Source organism: Electrophorus electricus, chromosome 7, assembly GCF_041902795.1.
Source record: "Electrophorus electricus isolate QZ-2024a chromosome 7, ASM4190279v1, whole genome shotgun sequence".
NCBI lineage: Eukaryota > Metazoa > Chordata > Actinopteri > Gymnotiformes > Gymnotidae > Electrophorus > Electrophorus electricus.
The window spans coordinates 27079914-27099460 of record NC_137503.1 but is presented as its reverse complement, the minus strand read 5'-3'; the positions used below and the strand labels follow the sequence as shown (position 1 = coordinate 27099460).

Below are 19547 nucleotides of genomic sequence, written 5' to 3'. Positions count from 1 at the left end.
TGGTGAAGGTACCATATATAGAAGAAACAGAAGATACAGGATCAGTCTGTACATTTTTAAACATTGTAGGCCGGGCCTAGAGCAGGGGATCGCTAAACTGTGTAGTGCTGCATGGCTTCAGGATCTGATCTGAAGCTTTCCTGTTGAATAACATTTAAATGATTGGGGCTAAATGCATATTACCATTCAAAGTTATACTCAGGAAAATGCCTGTATCAGTCCCAGGTCCTTTTTGTATACTATGTAAAGTGCACCTTGTAGCAGTATGAATTGCTGGCGGAGTCTTAGGGGGTGGCTAGACTTGCTTGTTTCAGACGCAGTCTTTCCTTCTGTGAAAAGAAAGAAAACTCATTTTACTGGTATGTGTTAATTTCACTAATTGACATCTTTAACACATCATTTATAAATTACTTGATTGTGTTGCAATATGATAATCCATGTTACTTCTCTGACTAATGTTACTCACTAATCACTAATTTGGGAGGGCAAATGCATATACTTCTACAGAAGGTCAGCACCTTGTCATAGCGCTATGAAGATAATGATTAGCACTTTGCAATGAAAATTCACTGGTTATAAAATAGGAGATAGATACCTTGCATCCCCTTATAATGTAAATGCAATCTTGAGATTATTGATATCGACAACACACAGCCGGCACTCAAACATGAACATTAGCAGTAGGCTTACCATTGCACTGCAACATCAGTATATTTGATAGGTTTACTATTAAATGCATTAAATATGGATTTTTACAGGGAATTATTAGGTTGTATATCTTTATTATTGTTGTTCATTTCTTTATATCCATCATCTACTTGCAATCTAATCATAACAGGGTTAAATAGACACTGACCAAACCATTTGCATGAATCCTCCTGGTCTGCACTTTCTTCTCTGCTGTGATGTTGTGCACTGACTGCTGGGCTTGCTTCAGTCTGGAGTTGAAAAGAGATCAGAGTCCACATTTTAGTGTTGTCATATCTTAGGCTCTGGTTATGGCATTAAAAATCAATTAGATTGCTGGTAAGCCTAAAACAGGATTAAAAAAAATAGATTACATTAGAGAATATGAATAGGAATTAAGATTAAGACAGCAGGGCCAGATATGGTCCTTGATATCTTTTGCCCTGCAGAGCTCAATTTTAACCCTAATCTGACACAGTTGATCCAGTTAATCAAAGGCCTTGGTAAATTCTGAATGTTAGAAACAGGTGTTGAAAATAAACTCTACAGGGTGTTCATCTTCAGGACCAGAGTGGAGTCCTCCTTTTTTAACTATGGCAAGTGTGGCCTTACTCAACCGTGGGAAAATGTTACTTGTTCACCTCTCTTTGGAAATAGCCTTGTTCTCCCGCTTCCATCTGGTCTTGAAGTCATTGCAGAACTCAAACCAGAGCATAAAAGCATAGCCAGGCAGGACATCCTGCTCCCCGGAACGTGGCTTTAGCCCAAAGTATTTCACCAGGTCATGGAAGCTGAGGAGAAGAGTCAGAAAGTAGGGTTGTAGGAAAGGGAATGGCTGCTTCTCACATTACAGGCCACAACACGCAGGCTTTAACTTTTATTATAACAGTGGTTTATTTTGCAAATATTTACAAGGATCAAGTGCTTCTTGACACATTGCTAGCTTGTTTTTGCTAGAACAACATCATCAAAGAAGAAAAAGAGTGTCATACCTTTTCTGTGCCAATATTAGATGATGTTCAATTGCTATTTGTTGTTTTTGAGCTGCAAAATGAAATGTATTTTCACGCTGAGATTTTGCCCACATTTTAAGCTTCTTTAGAAATTAACCCATAGAATAAATTAATTTATTTAACTGTGTTTATAGAATTAGTCTTTGCTTGAAACCCCAGAAAATTCTGCTGACAGCAGGAACATGATTTTGTTCTATTCATTTCACACGTTTCACCTGACAATGCAATGTCTAATCACTCTGTTTGCTCAGTCATATTATGTACTGCTGTATTTCTAGGGTGCATTTTTAAAGAACATGTTAAGAACAGTGCTGATGCAAAATGCAGTCTTGACTCACTAAAAAGTCTCCTTGTTGCCAAAGCTTCTCTGATCCCTATCTCTCTGTCTGCCTTCTGAACCTGACCGCCAGCTATCTTTTTCAGGTAAGGAAGACCTCAGACACTTATCAGGTCCCCAAAAGGGCCAATCACAGATATTCCCCATGGCAACAGAATGTGCACATCTTTACTATGTGGTAGAGACAACAGAGTAATTATGGTAGGAGGAACATGAGAGGGTAAGCATTTCAGGGAGAAATGTATTTCGTCATGTCATCCTGTAATGCAATGTATTATAAATACAAGTAATAAAACTAAGTAGTACATCAGAACAAAAGGATGTAGTACATCAGAGTTAATTCCTGTAGCTTGCTTTGTAGTGAGTCTTGTGAGCTTACTTTAAATGAAAATGTGCACATCAGTATGTTCGCCTTGCTTGACAAGCAGCAAAACAAAACAATTCCATATCATATCTAGACACACATCTGAACTTCTTTCCTTCAACCACCCTGTAAAACTCTCCATGGGAGCTACTAAACCCAGCAGGCTTCACATTTAAAATGTTTTCAGACATTTAAAATGGGATGACCAAGATGGAGCTATTAAATCCAGAAAACTAAATGTCAAGACACTCCCTACAGTGGTTTAGCCTCATTTGTTGTGATATTAAGGTGTGCCTTGTGTTCTGATGTGTAGCTCACCATCAGAGATAAAAGCCTCCATTTTCTCCTTGAAGGGATGAACGTATTCTTCAGATGACTTGGAGCACACGGTTTTGACATCTTTTTCACAAACTGGGAAAATCAACCCACCCCAAAAAGATATTGATAACTGTATCACCTTGTCTTTATACATTCTTATTTTCCACTTTACATTTGCAGTGATTTCATGATTCCTGCTCAGGTTTGTGGATGACCTTTTCTGGTTAGCTCTTCTCAAGTTTTCTAGGCCTTGGCAAAGAGGCAGGGCCTGGAGCTCCACCTGTGGTGGAGTCAGAGGTTATCGCCTGCCTTTCTCCTTGGATAAAGGATGTTTAGAGGCACCTCTGATGGAGACCACAGATAGCCGCCACTCCGCCTGGTGGCACCAGGCTGCGCCGTTTATTCCCCCTTAGCCCTCTGTCCAATCCAAGGATCAGAGGGGCCAGTCTCCTGCCCCAGTCATAATAGACGTGATGGGAGCCTGCTGGATAGACTGCTGGATACACTCCATCCGCATCTCCCACTGATAAGATTACACACACCGCTGTTTTCATTCAGCATTTGTGTAAACTGTGGAGGCGACTGGCTATACTGAACCCCTCCCCACACACCCAGACGTTTGTACAGGAGAAAGCTGGCTGTGGTGTCTTCTTAGAAATTGGTTCTCTTCCACCACATAAACAACACATGTAAAATGCTTGTTTGAGTGATGAGAAAGTGTCTCCAAAACTGCAGTTTATCCCCAATCATTGCTATGTTCAGATGTCATCTCCGGTTCTGCGTAACAGTTCGTCTGGCCACTGACACACAGAGAGACATGTAAACACAAAGAATTTCATCCACAGCAGCCTTTTTGCAGCCTTTTGAAAATTTGCTGCACACAGGATAACAGGGACATTCCCAGAGTGACTCATTTAAATATCTCAGCAGATGCCTGTGCCGCAGTAATATAAGAGACAAACATGGTCACCTTGAACATACCCACAGGGAGCATAAACTATGTTCTCAAACAAAAACAAACTAACCATTGCATAAAGAAAAAAACAAAATAACAAGAATAAAAAACAAACAAAAAACATAACAAAACAACAACAACCCCCCCCAAAAACAAACCAAGACAAAAGAAAAAAGGACATGGTGCATGCCAGTCATAAGGGAGGTTCAAACAGTGGGACAAAGGGGAGAGTATGATGGGCCAGATTTGGCAGTCTCTCAGTCGCCCGATAAGGATGGCTTGTTGAGAGGTAAAGAAAAGAATCTCTGACACACATCTGCGGGGCCACACTGAACTGGAGCAGATACAGTGTAACAGGAGACCCCCAGTGCATGTGCGCAGATACAGAGGACTGCCAGTGGCCGATAAGCCGCTCGTCCCTCAGATTACATAAGAGCAGTCGTGCTGCAAGCCTGCAGCTCTCTCCAGCTCCATGTGCAACAAAGCCCTGGAATCCTACAAGAGCGCAGGCATCTGATGGGCAGGGTTAAGACATATCTAAAAGGCGCCACAGCAAAATCACGCAGACTCCGCTTCGTCTAACATGTGCGCGTGATCATAGATGTGCATGCTCGCTCACACACACACACACACACCCACACAAACACACCCACATGCAAACACACACAGACACACAGTGAGATAGCAAGCTCTTGCTGTGACAGTGATGGATGATGTCCTGTGGACCCACTTCACACAGCATGTATTTGCAAAATGTATTGCAAACACTAAGAAGTGGATAGGAAAAATAGAAAGAAAATAAAAGTATGAAATACAGTTCCTGGCATTTGAGCAAACATCAAAGCTTATACTGCAGTCCTAACATGGTTCTGTAATGGCTGTGGGCAGTGGCAGAAAACCAAACTTGTTGCAATAAGATGCCTTTCAATCCGCCCCGATTAAAGTAAAGCCAGGCGGTGGTAACTCAGTCTGGCTAAGTGGTCCACTGTGAGACACTGACAGAGTTATAGTCAGCCATCAGAGGATTCAAACCCCAAAACACAACTGAAAAGCCACACAATAACAGGATGGAAGCTGATTGATTACAGGCATACAAGCAGGCTTGCCTAAACATCTTTGGTATAGTGCCTGATGGACCTCAGGGCGATACCACAGAATTGTGGGAATTGTACCACTGCATGCTGAGCTTTGTTGGTGACATTATTGCTCTCACCTGCTAGGTCCTTCCCCAACTTTCGGAGTTCCTTAAAGAGGTCCTCAAATCTAACTTGGGCAGCCAGGAAGACATCTTGTGGCTCAGGCAATGGGAAGACACAACTTTCAGTACCAGAGTTCTGAAAGAAGTTGAAAGGTTAGCTTGGAACAATGAAAGGTTGGTCATGTAAAAAAATGTTTCATGAGGGCAACATACCTGATCAATGTTGTGTACATAGTACGTGACCACATAATCCACCAAACTTATGCGATTGTCCTGTAGAGAATATTAAAAAAAACCTGCTAATAATTGAGATTGGAAGGACTGGTGTGTATTAAAATATACTGATCAGTGTGTCTAGAAGGACCATGCTCCTGGAGAAGCTTACCCTGCTCTTAACATCTTTGAGTTTGGGGAGAATCTCCAGGCCGAAGCCATCCGCCTGGCCTCGGGTCCTGCTCCCCCCATTCATGTAGTTCCCCAGGGCAAGCACCAGACCCAGGATCTCCTTCACACTGTCCCTTTGCAACAGGACCTGTCACAGATTAACAAACGACTGTTAATGGCTATCACTACTGCTTCCTATGGATGCAAATGTGAGTTTTTTGGGGCTATAGGAGAATGTACAATAAGCATGCATTACTGAAAAAAAAAAGATTTCTCAAGCTTTTTAAACAACAAACATTTGATAATCTTTGTAAGTGTCTTTGTACCTGGCACACATGAACAACTATCTCGGTTTTGCGCTGGACAGAAGCAATGGTCTCAGGGAATGTTGACTGGAGAATGATACAGCGTGCTCTCAGTGAGAATTCAGGAAGCTGAGAGAGCTCATACAGGAATCTGGCAGAACAGGGTATTAGATTTCATCTGTGACACCCAACTAGTGAAGTCCACTGGCTAATGTATGATGGGTAATACTCAGAGAAATCTACTGAATGTTTAGAAATTATCACTTTTTTTCCACAATCAGTGACCTGCCATTTGTGTTTTAAGGGAAGAGACACTATTTGACTGATCTGGTTAGTATCTCACTGTTCAGGCTTGTCCAAAAGTTTGACATGCTCTCCATCTGAAGTTTCATAGTGTTTCCTTATTCTCGCCAGTTCTTCAGGCTGGGCTCTCTGAAGGCCATAGACAAGCAAGAAACACCCAGTTCACAAAGTGAACACTGAACTTCAAAAATATGCTCAAAGCAAATCCATTTACACAACTATAAGACAGAACAATTTACTATGGAGACGGAATTTGTGCTTTTTGGAGGTTGTTGTTTTGTTTTTTGTTTTTTTTAGATTTTCAAGACAGTAATACACTAGTCTACTACTCTGTTATGATACTGCCATCATTTCATATTTGACTGTGCACTAACACTACAGACTGACACTACAGACTGACACTACAGACTGACTCTAAAGCCACTTACTTACTGCCACTTTGACTGCTGGAGGAGAGCTGGGGTTAACTATTGTGTCCATTTATCAATTTTCCTTTCTTATATATACACACACGCAAAATAATTAATAAGAGTCATTAATAAACAGTATCTTCAATAACTTGTGTAATAATAACCTGTGTAATATACACATAGGTGCACATACATAATGCACTGATAAAAAGGGAAATAGCACAAGCAATGCTCACATTTTCATACAGGGCTTCAATAGCATCCACGTCAACCACAGAGTTGTCAAGCATTAAAACAGCTGAGGGTATAGAAGTATGTGTATTAGTTTGTAGATTTGTAAACTGAATGGTTTCAATGGCACAGCAAGCCTTCCACAACAAAAAACTGAACAGAAGCCCCTGTTGGAACTTTACACTGTTTAATGACACCTTTGGCTGTTAGCACATGCATGCACAGCTAGGGGGCAGTCTCAACTGAAATGGTCTGAAGGGAGTGTGAAACATGCAGCAAGGGAAAGAAGAGAAAAGAGGTCACGCAAGGAAAAGAGAGATGAAAGAGGAAAGCAGCATGTGGGCGAAAGGAATTCCGCGGACAGTAGATTTTGATGAATCTTGTTTAATCGGAATTCATGATTCATGAGAGTGCTCCCATGTTTGGGATTTGTCTTTATTGGACTAAAACCTTTAAAAGGTGGATGTGAATGTGGGGAGTCCGAAGGCACACAGAGGTTTCCCTGGCATTTGCAATGTGGAACATTCCAGTTTTTGTAGGACAGGCTGGTAAACGTGTGACTATGTTCTGTAAGGTAACGGGTGAGAACTCCTCCGAATCATTTTTGTTGCTTCTTACACATACTGTAATTTTCAGCGCAAAGGGCCTGTCAGAGTCTGGAGCCTCTTAACATGACAGGTTTGTGAAGAAGGTGAGGAAAACTGCCATGCCTTGACACTACTGAAGAGGGCAGTACTGTTTTTGGCTATTAGCACCTGTACGATAACATGCGTTTGGCTTCCCTGGTATTTTGGAGACTTATTTGTTTCTCAGTAAGTTACAGATTTTTGCTGTAACTTAGTATGAAATGTGTTATTGCTGTAAATGACTCAATAAATGGCAGGTTTTTTTAAAAAAATGGCTGGCTCTAGTTTTCCTTTTGTTTGAGTTCTGTGAGCTATCCTGCAAAAAAAAAAAAAAAAAAAAAAAAATCCAGTAAAACTAACGGGCTGAAAAAATATGCGTGCAAAACGTGCACCCATCTCAGAGGAAGCAGGAGTATCCCTGTTCTTCCACACTAGTACTATGGTTTAGTGTAAGAAGTTGACAGGAGTAAAATAACAAAATGTTAAAATGGTAAAAAATAAATTGAATGGGACAAGTGATAATTATCGGTAAGAAAACACTTTATTGATCCCGACTGAAAATGACTTCAAAAGAATTAAAGATAAAAGATGCTCTAAGAAAGAACAAATGAGAGGTCTTCATTTCAGGCAAAATTCTGCATTTGGCTTTGGAATCAGACTTCTGGGGCTAATTTAGGAATTAATACAAGGAAAATCCAGACAAGGCCTTGGCTAGCTAGGCAAGAAATTCATCTGAGTAGAAAGAAAGGCCATCAAAAACACACTGATACATTTCCTACTGGAAGACACTTAGCTGTCTGAAATCAACGTGTACATTCGCCTTTTGTTTGGACGTCAGCATAAAGACAAATCCCTGCCTCAGATATCTCAGTTTGCCGTTAGCAAAGACAGAAGTAATCTTTTGTGGTTGTGCAGCATAATAGTGTGAAAGCAGAACAGTGGAGCCTCTGCCTCGTGCATTTGGCTGTGTGTTGGAGGCCCCTTACCACGCTGTATGTCCTTCATCTCCAGGTGGAGGCTGGAGATCAAGATGCCCACTGCTTGAGAGCGTTTGCCATCCAGCAACTTAATGATCTGAAAGCAAGGAAAGGTTACAAAACAGCAACAACAAAAAGCATCGTAAAACAGACATTATAAAAGTACCATGAACACAGTTCATTTATCAAAAGGGCTTTTATTAAAAAAGGGATAAAATTCCTTGTTTTTGGTAAGCAGGGGTACATAGCGACTAACAACAGAACTCTCTGGAAAATTCAATGTTTGGCCAAGTGTAACAGTAACATGATTACGTTTCATAACCTTAGATATGTTGGAGAGAATCTGTGAGTTTTCATCCAGTTCCTTTTATTCTCATAATTACATATGTCAATTTCAAGAACAACAGTGGAAGCACTTATGGCATCCTGTTATTAGGCATAAAATGGCCTTCACTTAAATGATTTGCCCTGCCTGAACTGGAATGGAGCTAGTAATTTAGCTATTAAAATCAGACATTCAACAACAAGAGAGTAGTCAGAAAAATTGGACCAAATGGGTCTAGTAAATGGGTCTCACCACTGTGAAAAGGTTATTTAGGGAAACTTGGCTTCACAATAAGCTGAAGCAGTGATGACAGGAATGTTTAATTTACATGTACATTAAGTGGTTTTTAAAAGAACCTAGAACCACTTAAGCAAGTACAAATGCTTATTAGACAAAAACTGACTCAGTAACTATGGTTTCAAAAAATGCTATAATATCAAAGTGGTAAATTAAAGTGGTCATTTATCTTGTGTTCAACTGCAAACTAATCATTGCTGTTATTGTTATGATTAGAAAGATTTGATACCTTCTTAGGTTTGACCTTTTTCTCATAGGCCTCAGAGAGGGGTTTCCTTCTGGTGGGTGTAGCCATTTTAGCAAACAGCTCGGCAAACTCGTTGCTGTTTATTATTGGTGGCTCCTTCAGTGAGTTCCACAGCATGTCACTTCTAGCAGACAGAGGAGAGAAGAAGACAGACATCCAGACACCATTCAGCCTCAGTGAGTACAAGCCACCTCCCTTCCTAGATTTAAAATTAATACTGGATAGAAGAGCTTTTCTCCACTCATTGCATGAACCTAACAAGATTCAGTTTTCACACTTCAAAGACACATGGCAGGCATCGTATGGAAAGATCAACTAATACAAGTAAATGCACAAACTAAAAGAAAACATACCGTGTTGCCATTTCTGTGTAACGATGCACATAAAATCAATGGGGGTCAGTATGAGTCCTCCGGCTTTACTAAACCCTCACTCCCAAGAAAACAATTAGTGAGCCAGCTGAAGTCAACAAGGCTAGGCTCGGCTGGATACTGCTTTGGCCAGCTGGATGTGCACTGAGGACCCAAGGCTTTCATGAGGAGTCGAATAACAGTGCAACAACAGAGGGATGTCTGGAGTACAGGATCCCACAGAAATCCACACCACCACTATAGGCCCCACAGGGCCCCACTCAGCCTACGGATGGTCCCTCAGTCAGACCTTAGTCTACAGCGGTTGACTTTAGCCCTCCCCTGAGGCCCATGCAGGCTTGTAGATTCATGTTTTCGCCTACAAATCTGCATTTTCATCAGGTGAGTGATCAGTGAACTTTACGGGGATCTAAGGTTTTTTGTGCAGTTTTTTGTGCAGTCTAATTTTTTTTTGTAGTGCAATGGAAATATTTATTAAATGTGTGAAGCCTTGAACATTTTTTTAATTTGTGTGATTAAATCAATGTGGCCAAACAGGATCTAACAGAGAAACAAACTCTCAATAACTTTTTCGTAACTGCCCTATGAAGGTTTTTCATTATAAAGACTAACAAGGTACTAAACGTTCACTGGTATGCATTTATCAGCATCAACATTTTTCCAATTAACTTCTGTCATGCTGTCAAAGAACAGTGTCTTGTATGATGTCAGAGTACTACCTGTTGTCAGGGTACCAAGTGTTGTTTTGAATCTGTATCCGGGTCCAATGGAGTGGCTTCATTGGACAAACAGGCTCCACTCTGGGTTTGCGCTGTGGCCACTCCTCAGTTCCAGGAGGGGGCGGGGCAGAGCCCAGGAATGGTGGTGGAGGAGGAAGACCACATTCGCCTGTAGGTGGAGGTGGTGGAGGAGGGGGTGGGCCATTGCCTTGTTTCAGTAGCGCCTGCCCATCCAATGGCTGATCGAGGTTTGAAAAAACATTGCCATCACAAGGGTCAGGCAATGATGGTGGAGGAGGTGGGGCTATGATACTATCAGACTGAACAGGCAAGGGTGGTGGTAAGGGTGGAGGAGGAAGCTGCCCTTGCTTGGAAGCTGGCTCTTGCGTTCCAGAAAGGCTGAGATGAATTGAAGTGAGATCGAGTTTTTTAGGCGCACACGGCTGGGGGGACAGGCTGGTACTCAGCTCCGCCTCTGCCACAGGCTTGATGAAGGTATCTCGGTCCGTCTGGATGCACACATTGCGAAAGGTACGAGGCATGAGGGTATCCTCCGTGGATACGGCCACATCATGAAGGTCACCATGGGAACGCGTGGCCTTGTCTTTCAGATCTGCCACAGCTGCTTGCAGTCGGGCCACAGACTCTGCGTTCTCCTCTCTCAAGCGGAAGAGCTGGAGCTTATAGTCGGCCTGTACGGCATAAAAGCAGGGAGAAAGGGACATATTTTGGTAAATCCTTTGATAAATGGTTACATATGTGTAGTTATAAAGTGACTGAAAAGCACAGCTTTGCATCTTTATATAATTTAAGTCTGTGTTAGGAGTGACTTGCCTCCAATGTTTCCAGCTCTTCTTTGCACTCTCTTTTCAGTTGCAGAAGAGCTGACTGGTGCTCTACATGGACAAACAATGAATTTATCAGCTACAGTTTATGCATGCACTACTGAATCAAAAGTAGTGCTAAACCTTTGTTATGGTTGTTATTGTTGTTTGTAGCATTAGGAAGAAATGGCTACAAAAGGCAAAAAAGACTGTGAAGCAGCAATATGATTGTTACCTATTGTGGTCATTCTGATCCCTCAATCACTAGAGAAAATAAACAGGAGCACTAAAGCATAAACATATAGTTGTGAAACCTTTGAAATGACCACTATTTCTCCAAGAACGGCACCTAAAAATGTCTCATCAACATTTAAGTCATAATGATAAATATTTGGACTTTTCAAGTTATTCATAGAAAAATACATGAAGCCTTAAAGATTTTAGTAATTTGTGTTACCTTCTTTATTTTAATAACTTTATTTAACAGCTAAACACATTTTGTAGCTGCTACTAAGTCTTGTAATACATTTAGGGGATGTTTTATCATATTTGGTTACAAAACCTTTAGAGATTATGCCATCATGCCACAGCATTTGAATTAAGACGAGGTCAGGACTTTTTGAGATGTGAAAATTCCAAAATACAGAATTTTTGTACCAGTCTGTCGGTGATTTACTCCAGTGATTTGAATAATTGTTATCTTGCATAGCTGAGCCTCTTTTGAGTTTTTAGATCACAGGTAATCACCCTGACAAAAAAACCCCCCATAAGCGCTACAGCAAAAACAACAGAAAAGGACCATCTAAGGTCCTGAAGAAGCCAAAAAAGTTGATTATGGATGGTTAGAGAAAGAAGCAAAATTTACAAAAGGAAAGCATCTTCTGCCATGTGGTTTATATGATATACTTTTACTTCTGGATTAGGGAACACCCACATCCAGATATGCAATCGTTGGGCTCTCAAATGAGTGGAAACATAGGTCCGTTCTTAAATTGTCCCCTATCAGGACAATTGAATTTCCATCACTTTATTTAAATATTATGAATATTATAACATAATAAATATAGCCCATATGTGTAATCTAAGATACAAAAACAGCCCATTTTGAAATCACTGTTTCTTATATTGCACTGCCCACTTATATTGCAGTTATTACATGTTTTTTAGCTCTGACTGCTTTTGGAATGAGGCACAATGCACGGCAACCAATCCAAACCATGTTCATTTATCTTATAGGTGCAGTTACAGAAACAGCATATTTAATTCTAAGGGATAAATAGACATTGGAAAATTGTGGTATAAAAATTAATTATACTAATTAACTGATTAATTATAACTAATTAATAATTAATTAATTATGTTTCTGGATCATAAAACCACACAATCACTCTAACTGAACATCAAGAAAAATATAAAATAAAAGAAAATGTAGGGAATGGGCCCTTTAAAAGTTTTGCTATTTCACAAGTATCAGTGATTGCAAGCACCCAGGCTCTGAGGCAGTAAAGCAGCCCCACGTTTGATGGGGGATGATGTTTTGCATGATGTTTTACATGAATTATCTCCAAATATAATGCTGCATACAATTACCAAGAAGTTACCAATAACTTCTGTCTCATCTGTCAACATAAAATTACCCTAATAGTGTGGTAGAACATCTATGTGATCATTAATTTGATGATCAGTAACTAATTCTTTTTTGAAGATCAGTAGCTTTCTTTGTGGAAATCTCCCACTGAATATCACTCTCATTCAGTGGTTTTGTTATGCTAGATTCATGAACACAGATAATGTCAAGTGCAGTGCTTGCTAATAGAGGCCAAACTTTCAGAAATCATTTGTAACCACTTCTTGTCTAATTAGTTCAATTAACTTTTTAAAAGATATTTTCTCTAAGTGGCCATATTGTATCAATTGCATATAATGCAATAGGTAACTATCTTTTAAGCAGTGCAGGTCATAGCCATATCTGAACTACCTGGAACATTAGTCTGCTGTCTGTCACGATTGGACCCTTCCTAACTTCCTGTCTCCATGGTTTCCCTGTACCACATCATTGTTTCATTGTCTCCGTTCCTGTTCTGGTCCTTGTTTTGGTTTTCACTGTTTCATTAGTTACACCTGCTTCCATATGTTTTTTGTATGATATGTATTAACATAGTCTCCGTGTTGGCTCTATGACCTTGGACTGTTGTTTTTGGACTCTGATTTTGCATTTGCCACTAATAAATCTCACTCTTCCCAGCGAATGTATTCGGCTCGTGATCACTACGTCACAAAGTCATTTACTTAAATGTTCACAGCTTTTTCTTTAAAGGCCTTAATTATTTAAGTAAAACCTTTAATTAATATATGGTAATGTAAAATGTGTGTTGTTTGTTAAACTACACTTCAAATGTCTTCACTATTATGACTTAGAACATCTATTTGTGTGTATGGTTACTCAAAATGAATGCTACTATCTTCCACAAGATGGCAGTACAGCAATATATGCGTTCAAACCTGATGATGAGTGAAATGTGAGTCACATTCTTCGCCTTGGTGAATTGATGGGTGGCATAAGCATATTTGAGATATGGCTATTCTCTGAGTGTGTGCTAAGGTGTGTCGGTAGTTTCCACACCCTCTGGGCCTACATCAGGCTACATGAGTATACAAAGAATATCAGTAACAACACTGTATGAATTGAGTATCAGAATAAAGTGTATATAATTCAGTTTACCTGGATTCTTAATACAAATTGCATATTTTGGAGCTGATAAAACCAGATTAAATTTAGAATCACATGAGACTTTTCAGCATAAAGAAATCAATGTCATGAAACTACAAAGTCATTTTTTTTTTATCCTGCAGAAGACTTATTGGGGTGGAGGAACATTTGCATCTGTTTGGTGAGCACTGTACCATCAGATAGAGGGCAAACATCTGACTCTGGGCAAATATTTGCTTTTGCCTTCCTGCATGCGTGTATGCTCTTACCAGCCTCGGTGTATTTTAACCCGATCTTTTCCTCCTCGTCTTTGGGCTTTGGCGGGGGCCAGATGGCCTGCAGCCGCCCCGGAGTTCTTTCCTCACTTTCAGGTGACTGTAAAAAAAGATAAACCATGACACTGTATGCATTAATATAACAATATATTTCAAGTAGTTGATATATACTGTACAAATGCTAGTTAGTAAATATATTTTTGTCTAGAAATAGTTTTATAATTCTTTCCATTACACCAAATAGCAAGTTTGATAAGCATCTGGAAGTATCTGGAAAAGAACTGTATTAATTATAGTTCCCAAATAAGCCTTCATGTACTTCATGTAATATTTGTTTATGAGAACATGGAATCCTATAAAATGTCTAAGCTTCTCATAATGAATATGCTATAGTGTTAAAAGGCTGTTTAAAAGCATGCTAGGCTTGAAACCTTTCTGAAAAAGACTTTGATTCTGTTACTCCCTTATAGATTTTGCAAACTGCTGATTTTTAAAATCTTCTAACAAACAAGTGCATTACAAAACATGTTGTTAATTGCATACTTTGGAGACGTTTTCGGTGTCTGGAGACTTAGGGCCTCTGTCAAAGATAGCACGAATGGCCTCTTTGTTGAGCATCTTCAAATCAATACGATCCGCCGTGTCTCTCTTATATGTTTTGGGGGTAAAGAATGCCTTGAAGGCATCTAGAGCTGTCTCTGCATTTGGGGATTTACTCTTATCATCTGATGAAGCAACATCAAGGTTCTCTACAGCTTCATCTATCTCAAGCTCATTTGAGCCCGGACCATGGCTGCTGGGAGAATGTGGAGGTCCCACTGTAGTTGTCTGTCCTCTCCTCTGTTCTGTTCTGCTGGCATCAAAGCTCAGGAGCAAGGAGAGCTGCTCAAGGAAGCTCCCCTTCACTTCTTTTTTGGAGTGCTGCTCAGCAAAAAGTTTACGTTTAACAGACTTCCCTCTCTTCAGATCAGGACCAATAGGTTGTTCAAGGGTTGTTGCTTCTGTCTGCTGTTCACCCACTTCTTTCTTCAATCCTTTCAGTCCACTAAAGATAGAGGGTATTTGAAGAGTTTTTTCTAGCACTGGGCCACGGAAGAAGGTGGACTGACTAGAGGAAAACCCTGGACCATGGCAAGAACCACTTCCAGTGTTAGGGGAATTCTGGGGTTTTCCAGGAGCAGAGTTGGCATCTCCTTGTATTATTTTCTCTCGTCCTTCCTCTTCCATGGCTTTGTCTTCGTGGGTATCATTTTCTCTCTCTTGTGTTAAGCTCTGCTTCTCATCTTCTACTGTTCCTTCTCCATCTAGTCCATATTTCTTCTTCACTTCTAGCTCAGCAGCACCTTGCGTATCATTTTTCATCTTTTTCTCCTCTTGTGTTGGATTTTGACTGCCTGGTGCTGTTGGTTCTAATTTTAATAATAGCTGGTCATAGGTGCCTTTGGAGATTGTGCACAGCTCAGTTGGACTGTTCGCTCCTTCAATCACAGTTTTATTTGGTAAACTAGCTGAGAGCTCTGTAGATGCTCTCATATTATAAAGGTTAGGGGGGAACTCAGAGTCCTGTGACATGATAGGCAAGTGACCCTCCACAGAACTGGAATCCTTGTCCGATTGTGTACCACCTTCATTACACATCTCTAGCCTGTGATTTTGTACTAACTCTGGTTGAATTTTGTCTCCCTCTGAGTGGTCACTGAGAGCCTCAACACGTCTAAGAGTGATCACCACAGTCCTAGAGAATGTTGGTGAGCTTGGAGGCATTGAGTTTGTATTAGTTACGTGTAGGGCTTGTCCTTCCAGGTGATAGGTAGTGTCTACTAATGGGTTTTGAACAGGCTTGCTAGTGAATAGAATGGAATTATTAAGAATTTCAGATGCCCCTGTGATTGAATACTTGGCATTTCCATTAGATATAACCAGATTACTTCCAGTGGTACACACAACATCATTCTTTCTGAAAAACTCCTTACTGCTATCTGTAGAGACTGGACTGTTTATGTCTTCAGAGATCATTTTAAGTTCACACTTTGTGTATCGATCCTTAGTTTTGTGAGTACACAATGCATGCAGGGTTTTGTTGTCTGTATGTTTAAGTTCATTTGTTTTTTCTTGAAGTTTGCTCTCATCTTGGCCAATGGAGGAAATTGCTTCATTGACAAGCTGTGTTGACATCCCCAGGATCCTGTTGCTCACAAAGCTCTCCTGGCAGTCTATAATATTGAACATATTTTTATTGCTGGTCATATCCTTGTCATTACCATTGACCATAACCTCAGCTTTGTCTGCTAATACTGCATGAGCTCTCTCTTTGACCATATCTGCTTTAATGACATCAGAGATATCCACACTGCTGCTTCTCTCTGCTGGCACTATGTAACTCCGACTACCATCGGTTGACTCCTGGCTAAGTGCTCTGGACAACAAGTCAGCGTGACCATCTGCCATGCCCCGGTCAGCCTGGCAAACCCATGATGAGTCTTGGCAGGAATTTGCTTTTGGCATGTCTGACAGTTCCTTTTCTGTATGGGATGCTGTTTCAAGATATTTGAATTCCTCTTGGTCCATGCTAATGCTATCCTCAGTCTTAACATCATTACTCAATTGTTCCAGAAGTGATCTTTGACCCAAACTGCTCTCGGTGTTGACCCAGTCCTTAAATTCACCTGTTTTTGTTAATCCATCCTCTGTCTCTGTCTCAGATGACCCGTTTTTGGTGGTGGAGACGGATTTTGTAGTTGGACTCAAAACATCTCTTGCTGTAAGATCTTTTTCAGCAATCGGATCACTATATTTGCCAGTTTTTGATTTTTGAATGTTGGTGTTCGCAAATGCAGTGCCTTTCACAGATAGAGAACGAAAAAATGCAAGAACTGGTGTGTTTTCAGTTAGAATCTCACATTCTGTTTTTTCTTTATGAGAGAAAAGCTTGGTATTTTTTTTAGAAAATGAAGTAGCAGGATCACTTTCCATTTTTTCTACTGTGATTGAAAGTATTTTTTTATTTCTTATACATACTTAAATATTCCACTATGAAAAAAGCAAGGAAACTATTTACTAGTAAACACTGACACACGTTTTCAATTTTGCAGCATTAAAGTGATTTAATCTATTCAGCATGTTGATTCAAGCTAGAAAACCTTGCCTTTTGGCTTCTTTTGTTAAACAAATGTCATTAATCGCAATGAATTTGTTGCATTCTCTTGTTAAACTTTGTTTTTTTGTAAGTGTAATGGTTCACCAGAACTGTTCCGCATCCTTTTCTAGTGTGTTTGTAGTCGCTGCAATGTCCTGACTTCACCGAAGTTTCCAGAAACACAAGTCCAGGAAAATCATGTTACTTGGACCACACAAAAATGGACTTCTGTTCCTCCTGAGTCTGTCACAGCCTGAAGGAGTTGTATGCATGAAAAAGCATCCAAGATACTTTAATTGGAGTTGAAAGTTAAATCATTCTGCAGCTGAGGTGATTTTATTTTACTTTATTCTTTTTCTTCTCTTGAGCTTCTCTTATTTCCAGATTTGGGTTCAAGTAGTATCAGCAGAATCAGTAACTTAGGTCCTTTTTCCTTTTAATCCGTAAGTCATGTCAGGAACCACCACATATCAAGATGCACTCCCTAATGAACACACATACTTCCTTTTCTGCAGTAAGTGCTCCACCTTCAGTCATCTGTCAGGTGCTAAAATGTTTGAGTTCCTTAAGAGACAGAAAGATACACATACACCCAAACACGCACACACACACACGAACACATGCGTGAGCGCGCACACACACACATACACACACACACACACACACACACACACACACACACACACACACACACACACACACACACACACACACATATGCATGGGTCACACCAGCCAGAGCCACTCTTTTTTTTTAAGTCTATTTGCCAGGCCCTACACTACCATGGCGATAGATCTCCTCATCTTTGCACAGAGCAAATCAAACTGTCTGTCTCAAGCCTTCCTACCACCCAGAAAGGCCACTGTCAATCAGTCTGTGGCATTCCCCATATTAATGAGAGTAGAGGGACTCCTGTGCATATCCCTGAGACTAGAGACTGAAAATAACTTTTAATGTTCTTGGAAAGAGAAAACTATTATTGCTCTATTCAAAGTACCGTGACTTGATTTTGTAGTCAAGTGAAAAATAATGTGAGTGCTTAGCACATAGCAGAGAGTGACAGAACTGGAGTGTAAAGCCAGTAGTGTAAGCATGACTTACATGTGTAATGCACCAGCTTAATGGATAAAAATCTTAAATCCATCAAGAAAAATGTGACAGTTGAGTAGCAGTTCAAAACAGATATCTTAATAGCATTTCACATTTACACAATGTTCAGGTTACAGGATACAGAAGATTTAATAAGGATTTAACAGTAGACAGGAATTGTGAGATATGATGAATGCAAAATTTGTTTACAATGAAAACAAGCCATCTTTACATCTCTACAACTTAAACTTGAATATAAATTCATAACTTATGTAAGAATTGGATACATCTCCTTTGAATGCAGATCAGAGCACTAAAGTATCAGGTAGTGGTATGAATACCCCAAAAATATTGAAGTCATACACTTTCTACTCCATACCACTGCACAGCTAAAAGCTCTCACAATGAACACCAGCTGAGGGTAGGTAAGTGGGTCAGTGATGACCTCATCCTTAGCTGGGCTGATCCTGAGGAAGTCTCCATGTGGTGCATGGAGGAATGGACCACAGACTTGCTGTGTGACATACGCTCATCCTGATCCAATGCCCAAGTGTCCTCACCTGTAGAGACACCCTAAGTCATATTTACTGGGTTTGAACTGTAATTAGCTCATTTGAGAGACCCATGAAAGTTTTTTTTTTTTAATTTAAAGGGGAAAATATATATTTAATTCCAAAGGTTTCTCATAAGATTCTTAGTAGCAGACACTGTTATAGTTGTTTTGAATCTGACCAAGCATGTTCTGAACACATATAGTGTAATAACACCTATTTGTAAAATAAATCAGAAAATGCAGATAAATGTTATGGTAGGACCACAGCTGATCATACATTCCATAGCAGTTTTGTCTTGTACATAATTTAAGTTTATTCTACTTGAACATTATAGGAATTCCAAGTGCGCCTCTCAATGGATTTTAAGAGGTAGTGCAACTCGTAGTCTCGGCAGCTTTAAATAAGATCATCATATATCACATGGCTATGCTGTCTGCATGTCACAAAAAGGATATCTTGTTAATTGCAGAAACCTCCGCTTTGGGAACCTTATCTCTGCACTGCAAAATATGAGGCAGCCCACTAAATCAAACCAGACAACCAAAATGGAATGTTCAGGTGGGTCAGTCCCAGTAGCATGCTCTCAACCTTCTTGGATCAATAAACTCGTAATGTATTAAACAGCTGAGGGGGGGGAGGGGCCTCAGATGAAAGTGGTGTGCCTGAGTCCCAGTCACCTCAGACAGCACACAGATCAGGGGGCAATCAATACACAAACACAAGCACCACACTACAGTGAAGCTGCAGGAAGAGAGGGCTTCTCTAGTACTAGGTGTAACAAAAAATTTTGTTCCACTGTTCTGACTAAAGGAGAAAGAAAAATCTCTCCAACACTGAATAATGCTTACAAAAACACTGAAAAATAATTGCTTGCATTTTTGTTGATTGTTGG

The 19547-nt window shown here is 40.1% G+C and overlaps 1 protein-coding gene across 2 annotated transcripts; it reads right to left on the bottom strand.

The window, feature by feature from the left end:
• Nucleotides 1-95: 95 nt before the first annotated feature.
• fmn1 (formin 1) lies at nucleotides 96-17566 on the bottom strand. 2 transcript variants are annotated; one of them, XM_081718200.1, is made up of 17 exons: nucleotides 14420-17566; nucleotides 13871-13976; nucleotides 10902-10963; nucleotides 10068-10759; nucleotides 8960-9098; nucleotides 8118-8205; nucleotides 6511-6572; nucleotides 5905-5993; nucleotides 5583-5712; nucleotides 5258-5404; nucleotides 5086-5145; nucleotides 4888-5008; nucleotides 2720-2812; nucleotides 1680-1731; nucleotides 1329-1478; nucleotides 857-938; nucleotides 96-329 (listed from the first exon to the last, which is right to left on the bottom strand). In XM_081718200.1, exons 1-17 carry the CDS (start codon nucleotides 16847-16849, stop codon nucleotides 285-287), a joined length of 4548 nt encoding a protein of 1515 aa, XP_081574326.1. In that variant the 5' UTR covers nucleotides 16850-17566; the 3' UTR covers nucleotides 96-284. The 2 variants fall into 2 exon arrangements, with proteins under 2 accessions (XP_081574326.1, XP_081574325.1); XM_081718199.1 differs by having other exon boundaries at nucleotides 8960-9101; nucleotides 14420-17565.
• Between the last annotated feature and the right edge of the window lie 1981 nt (nucleotides 17567-19547).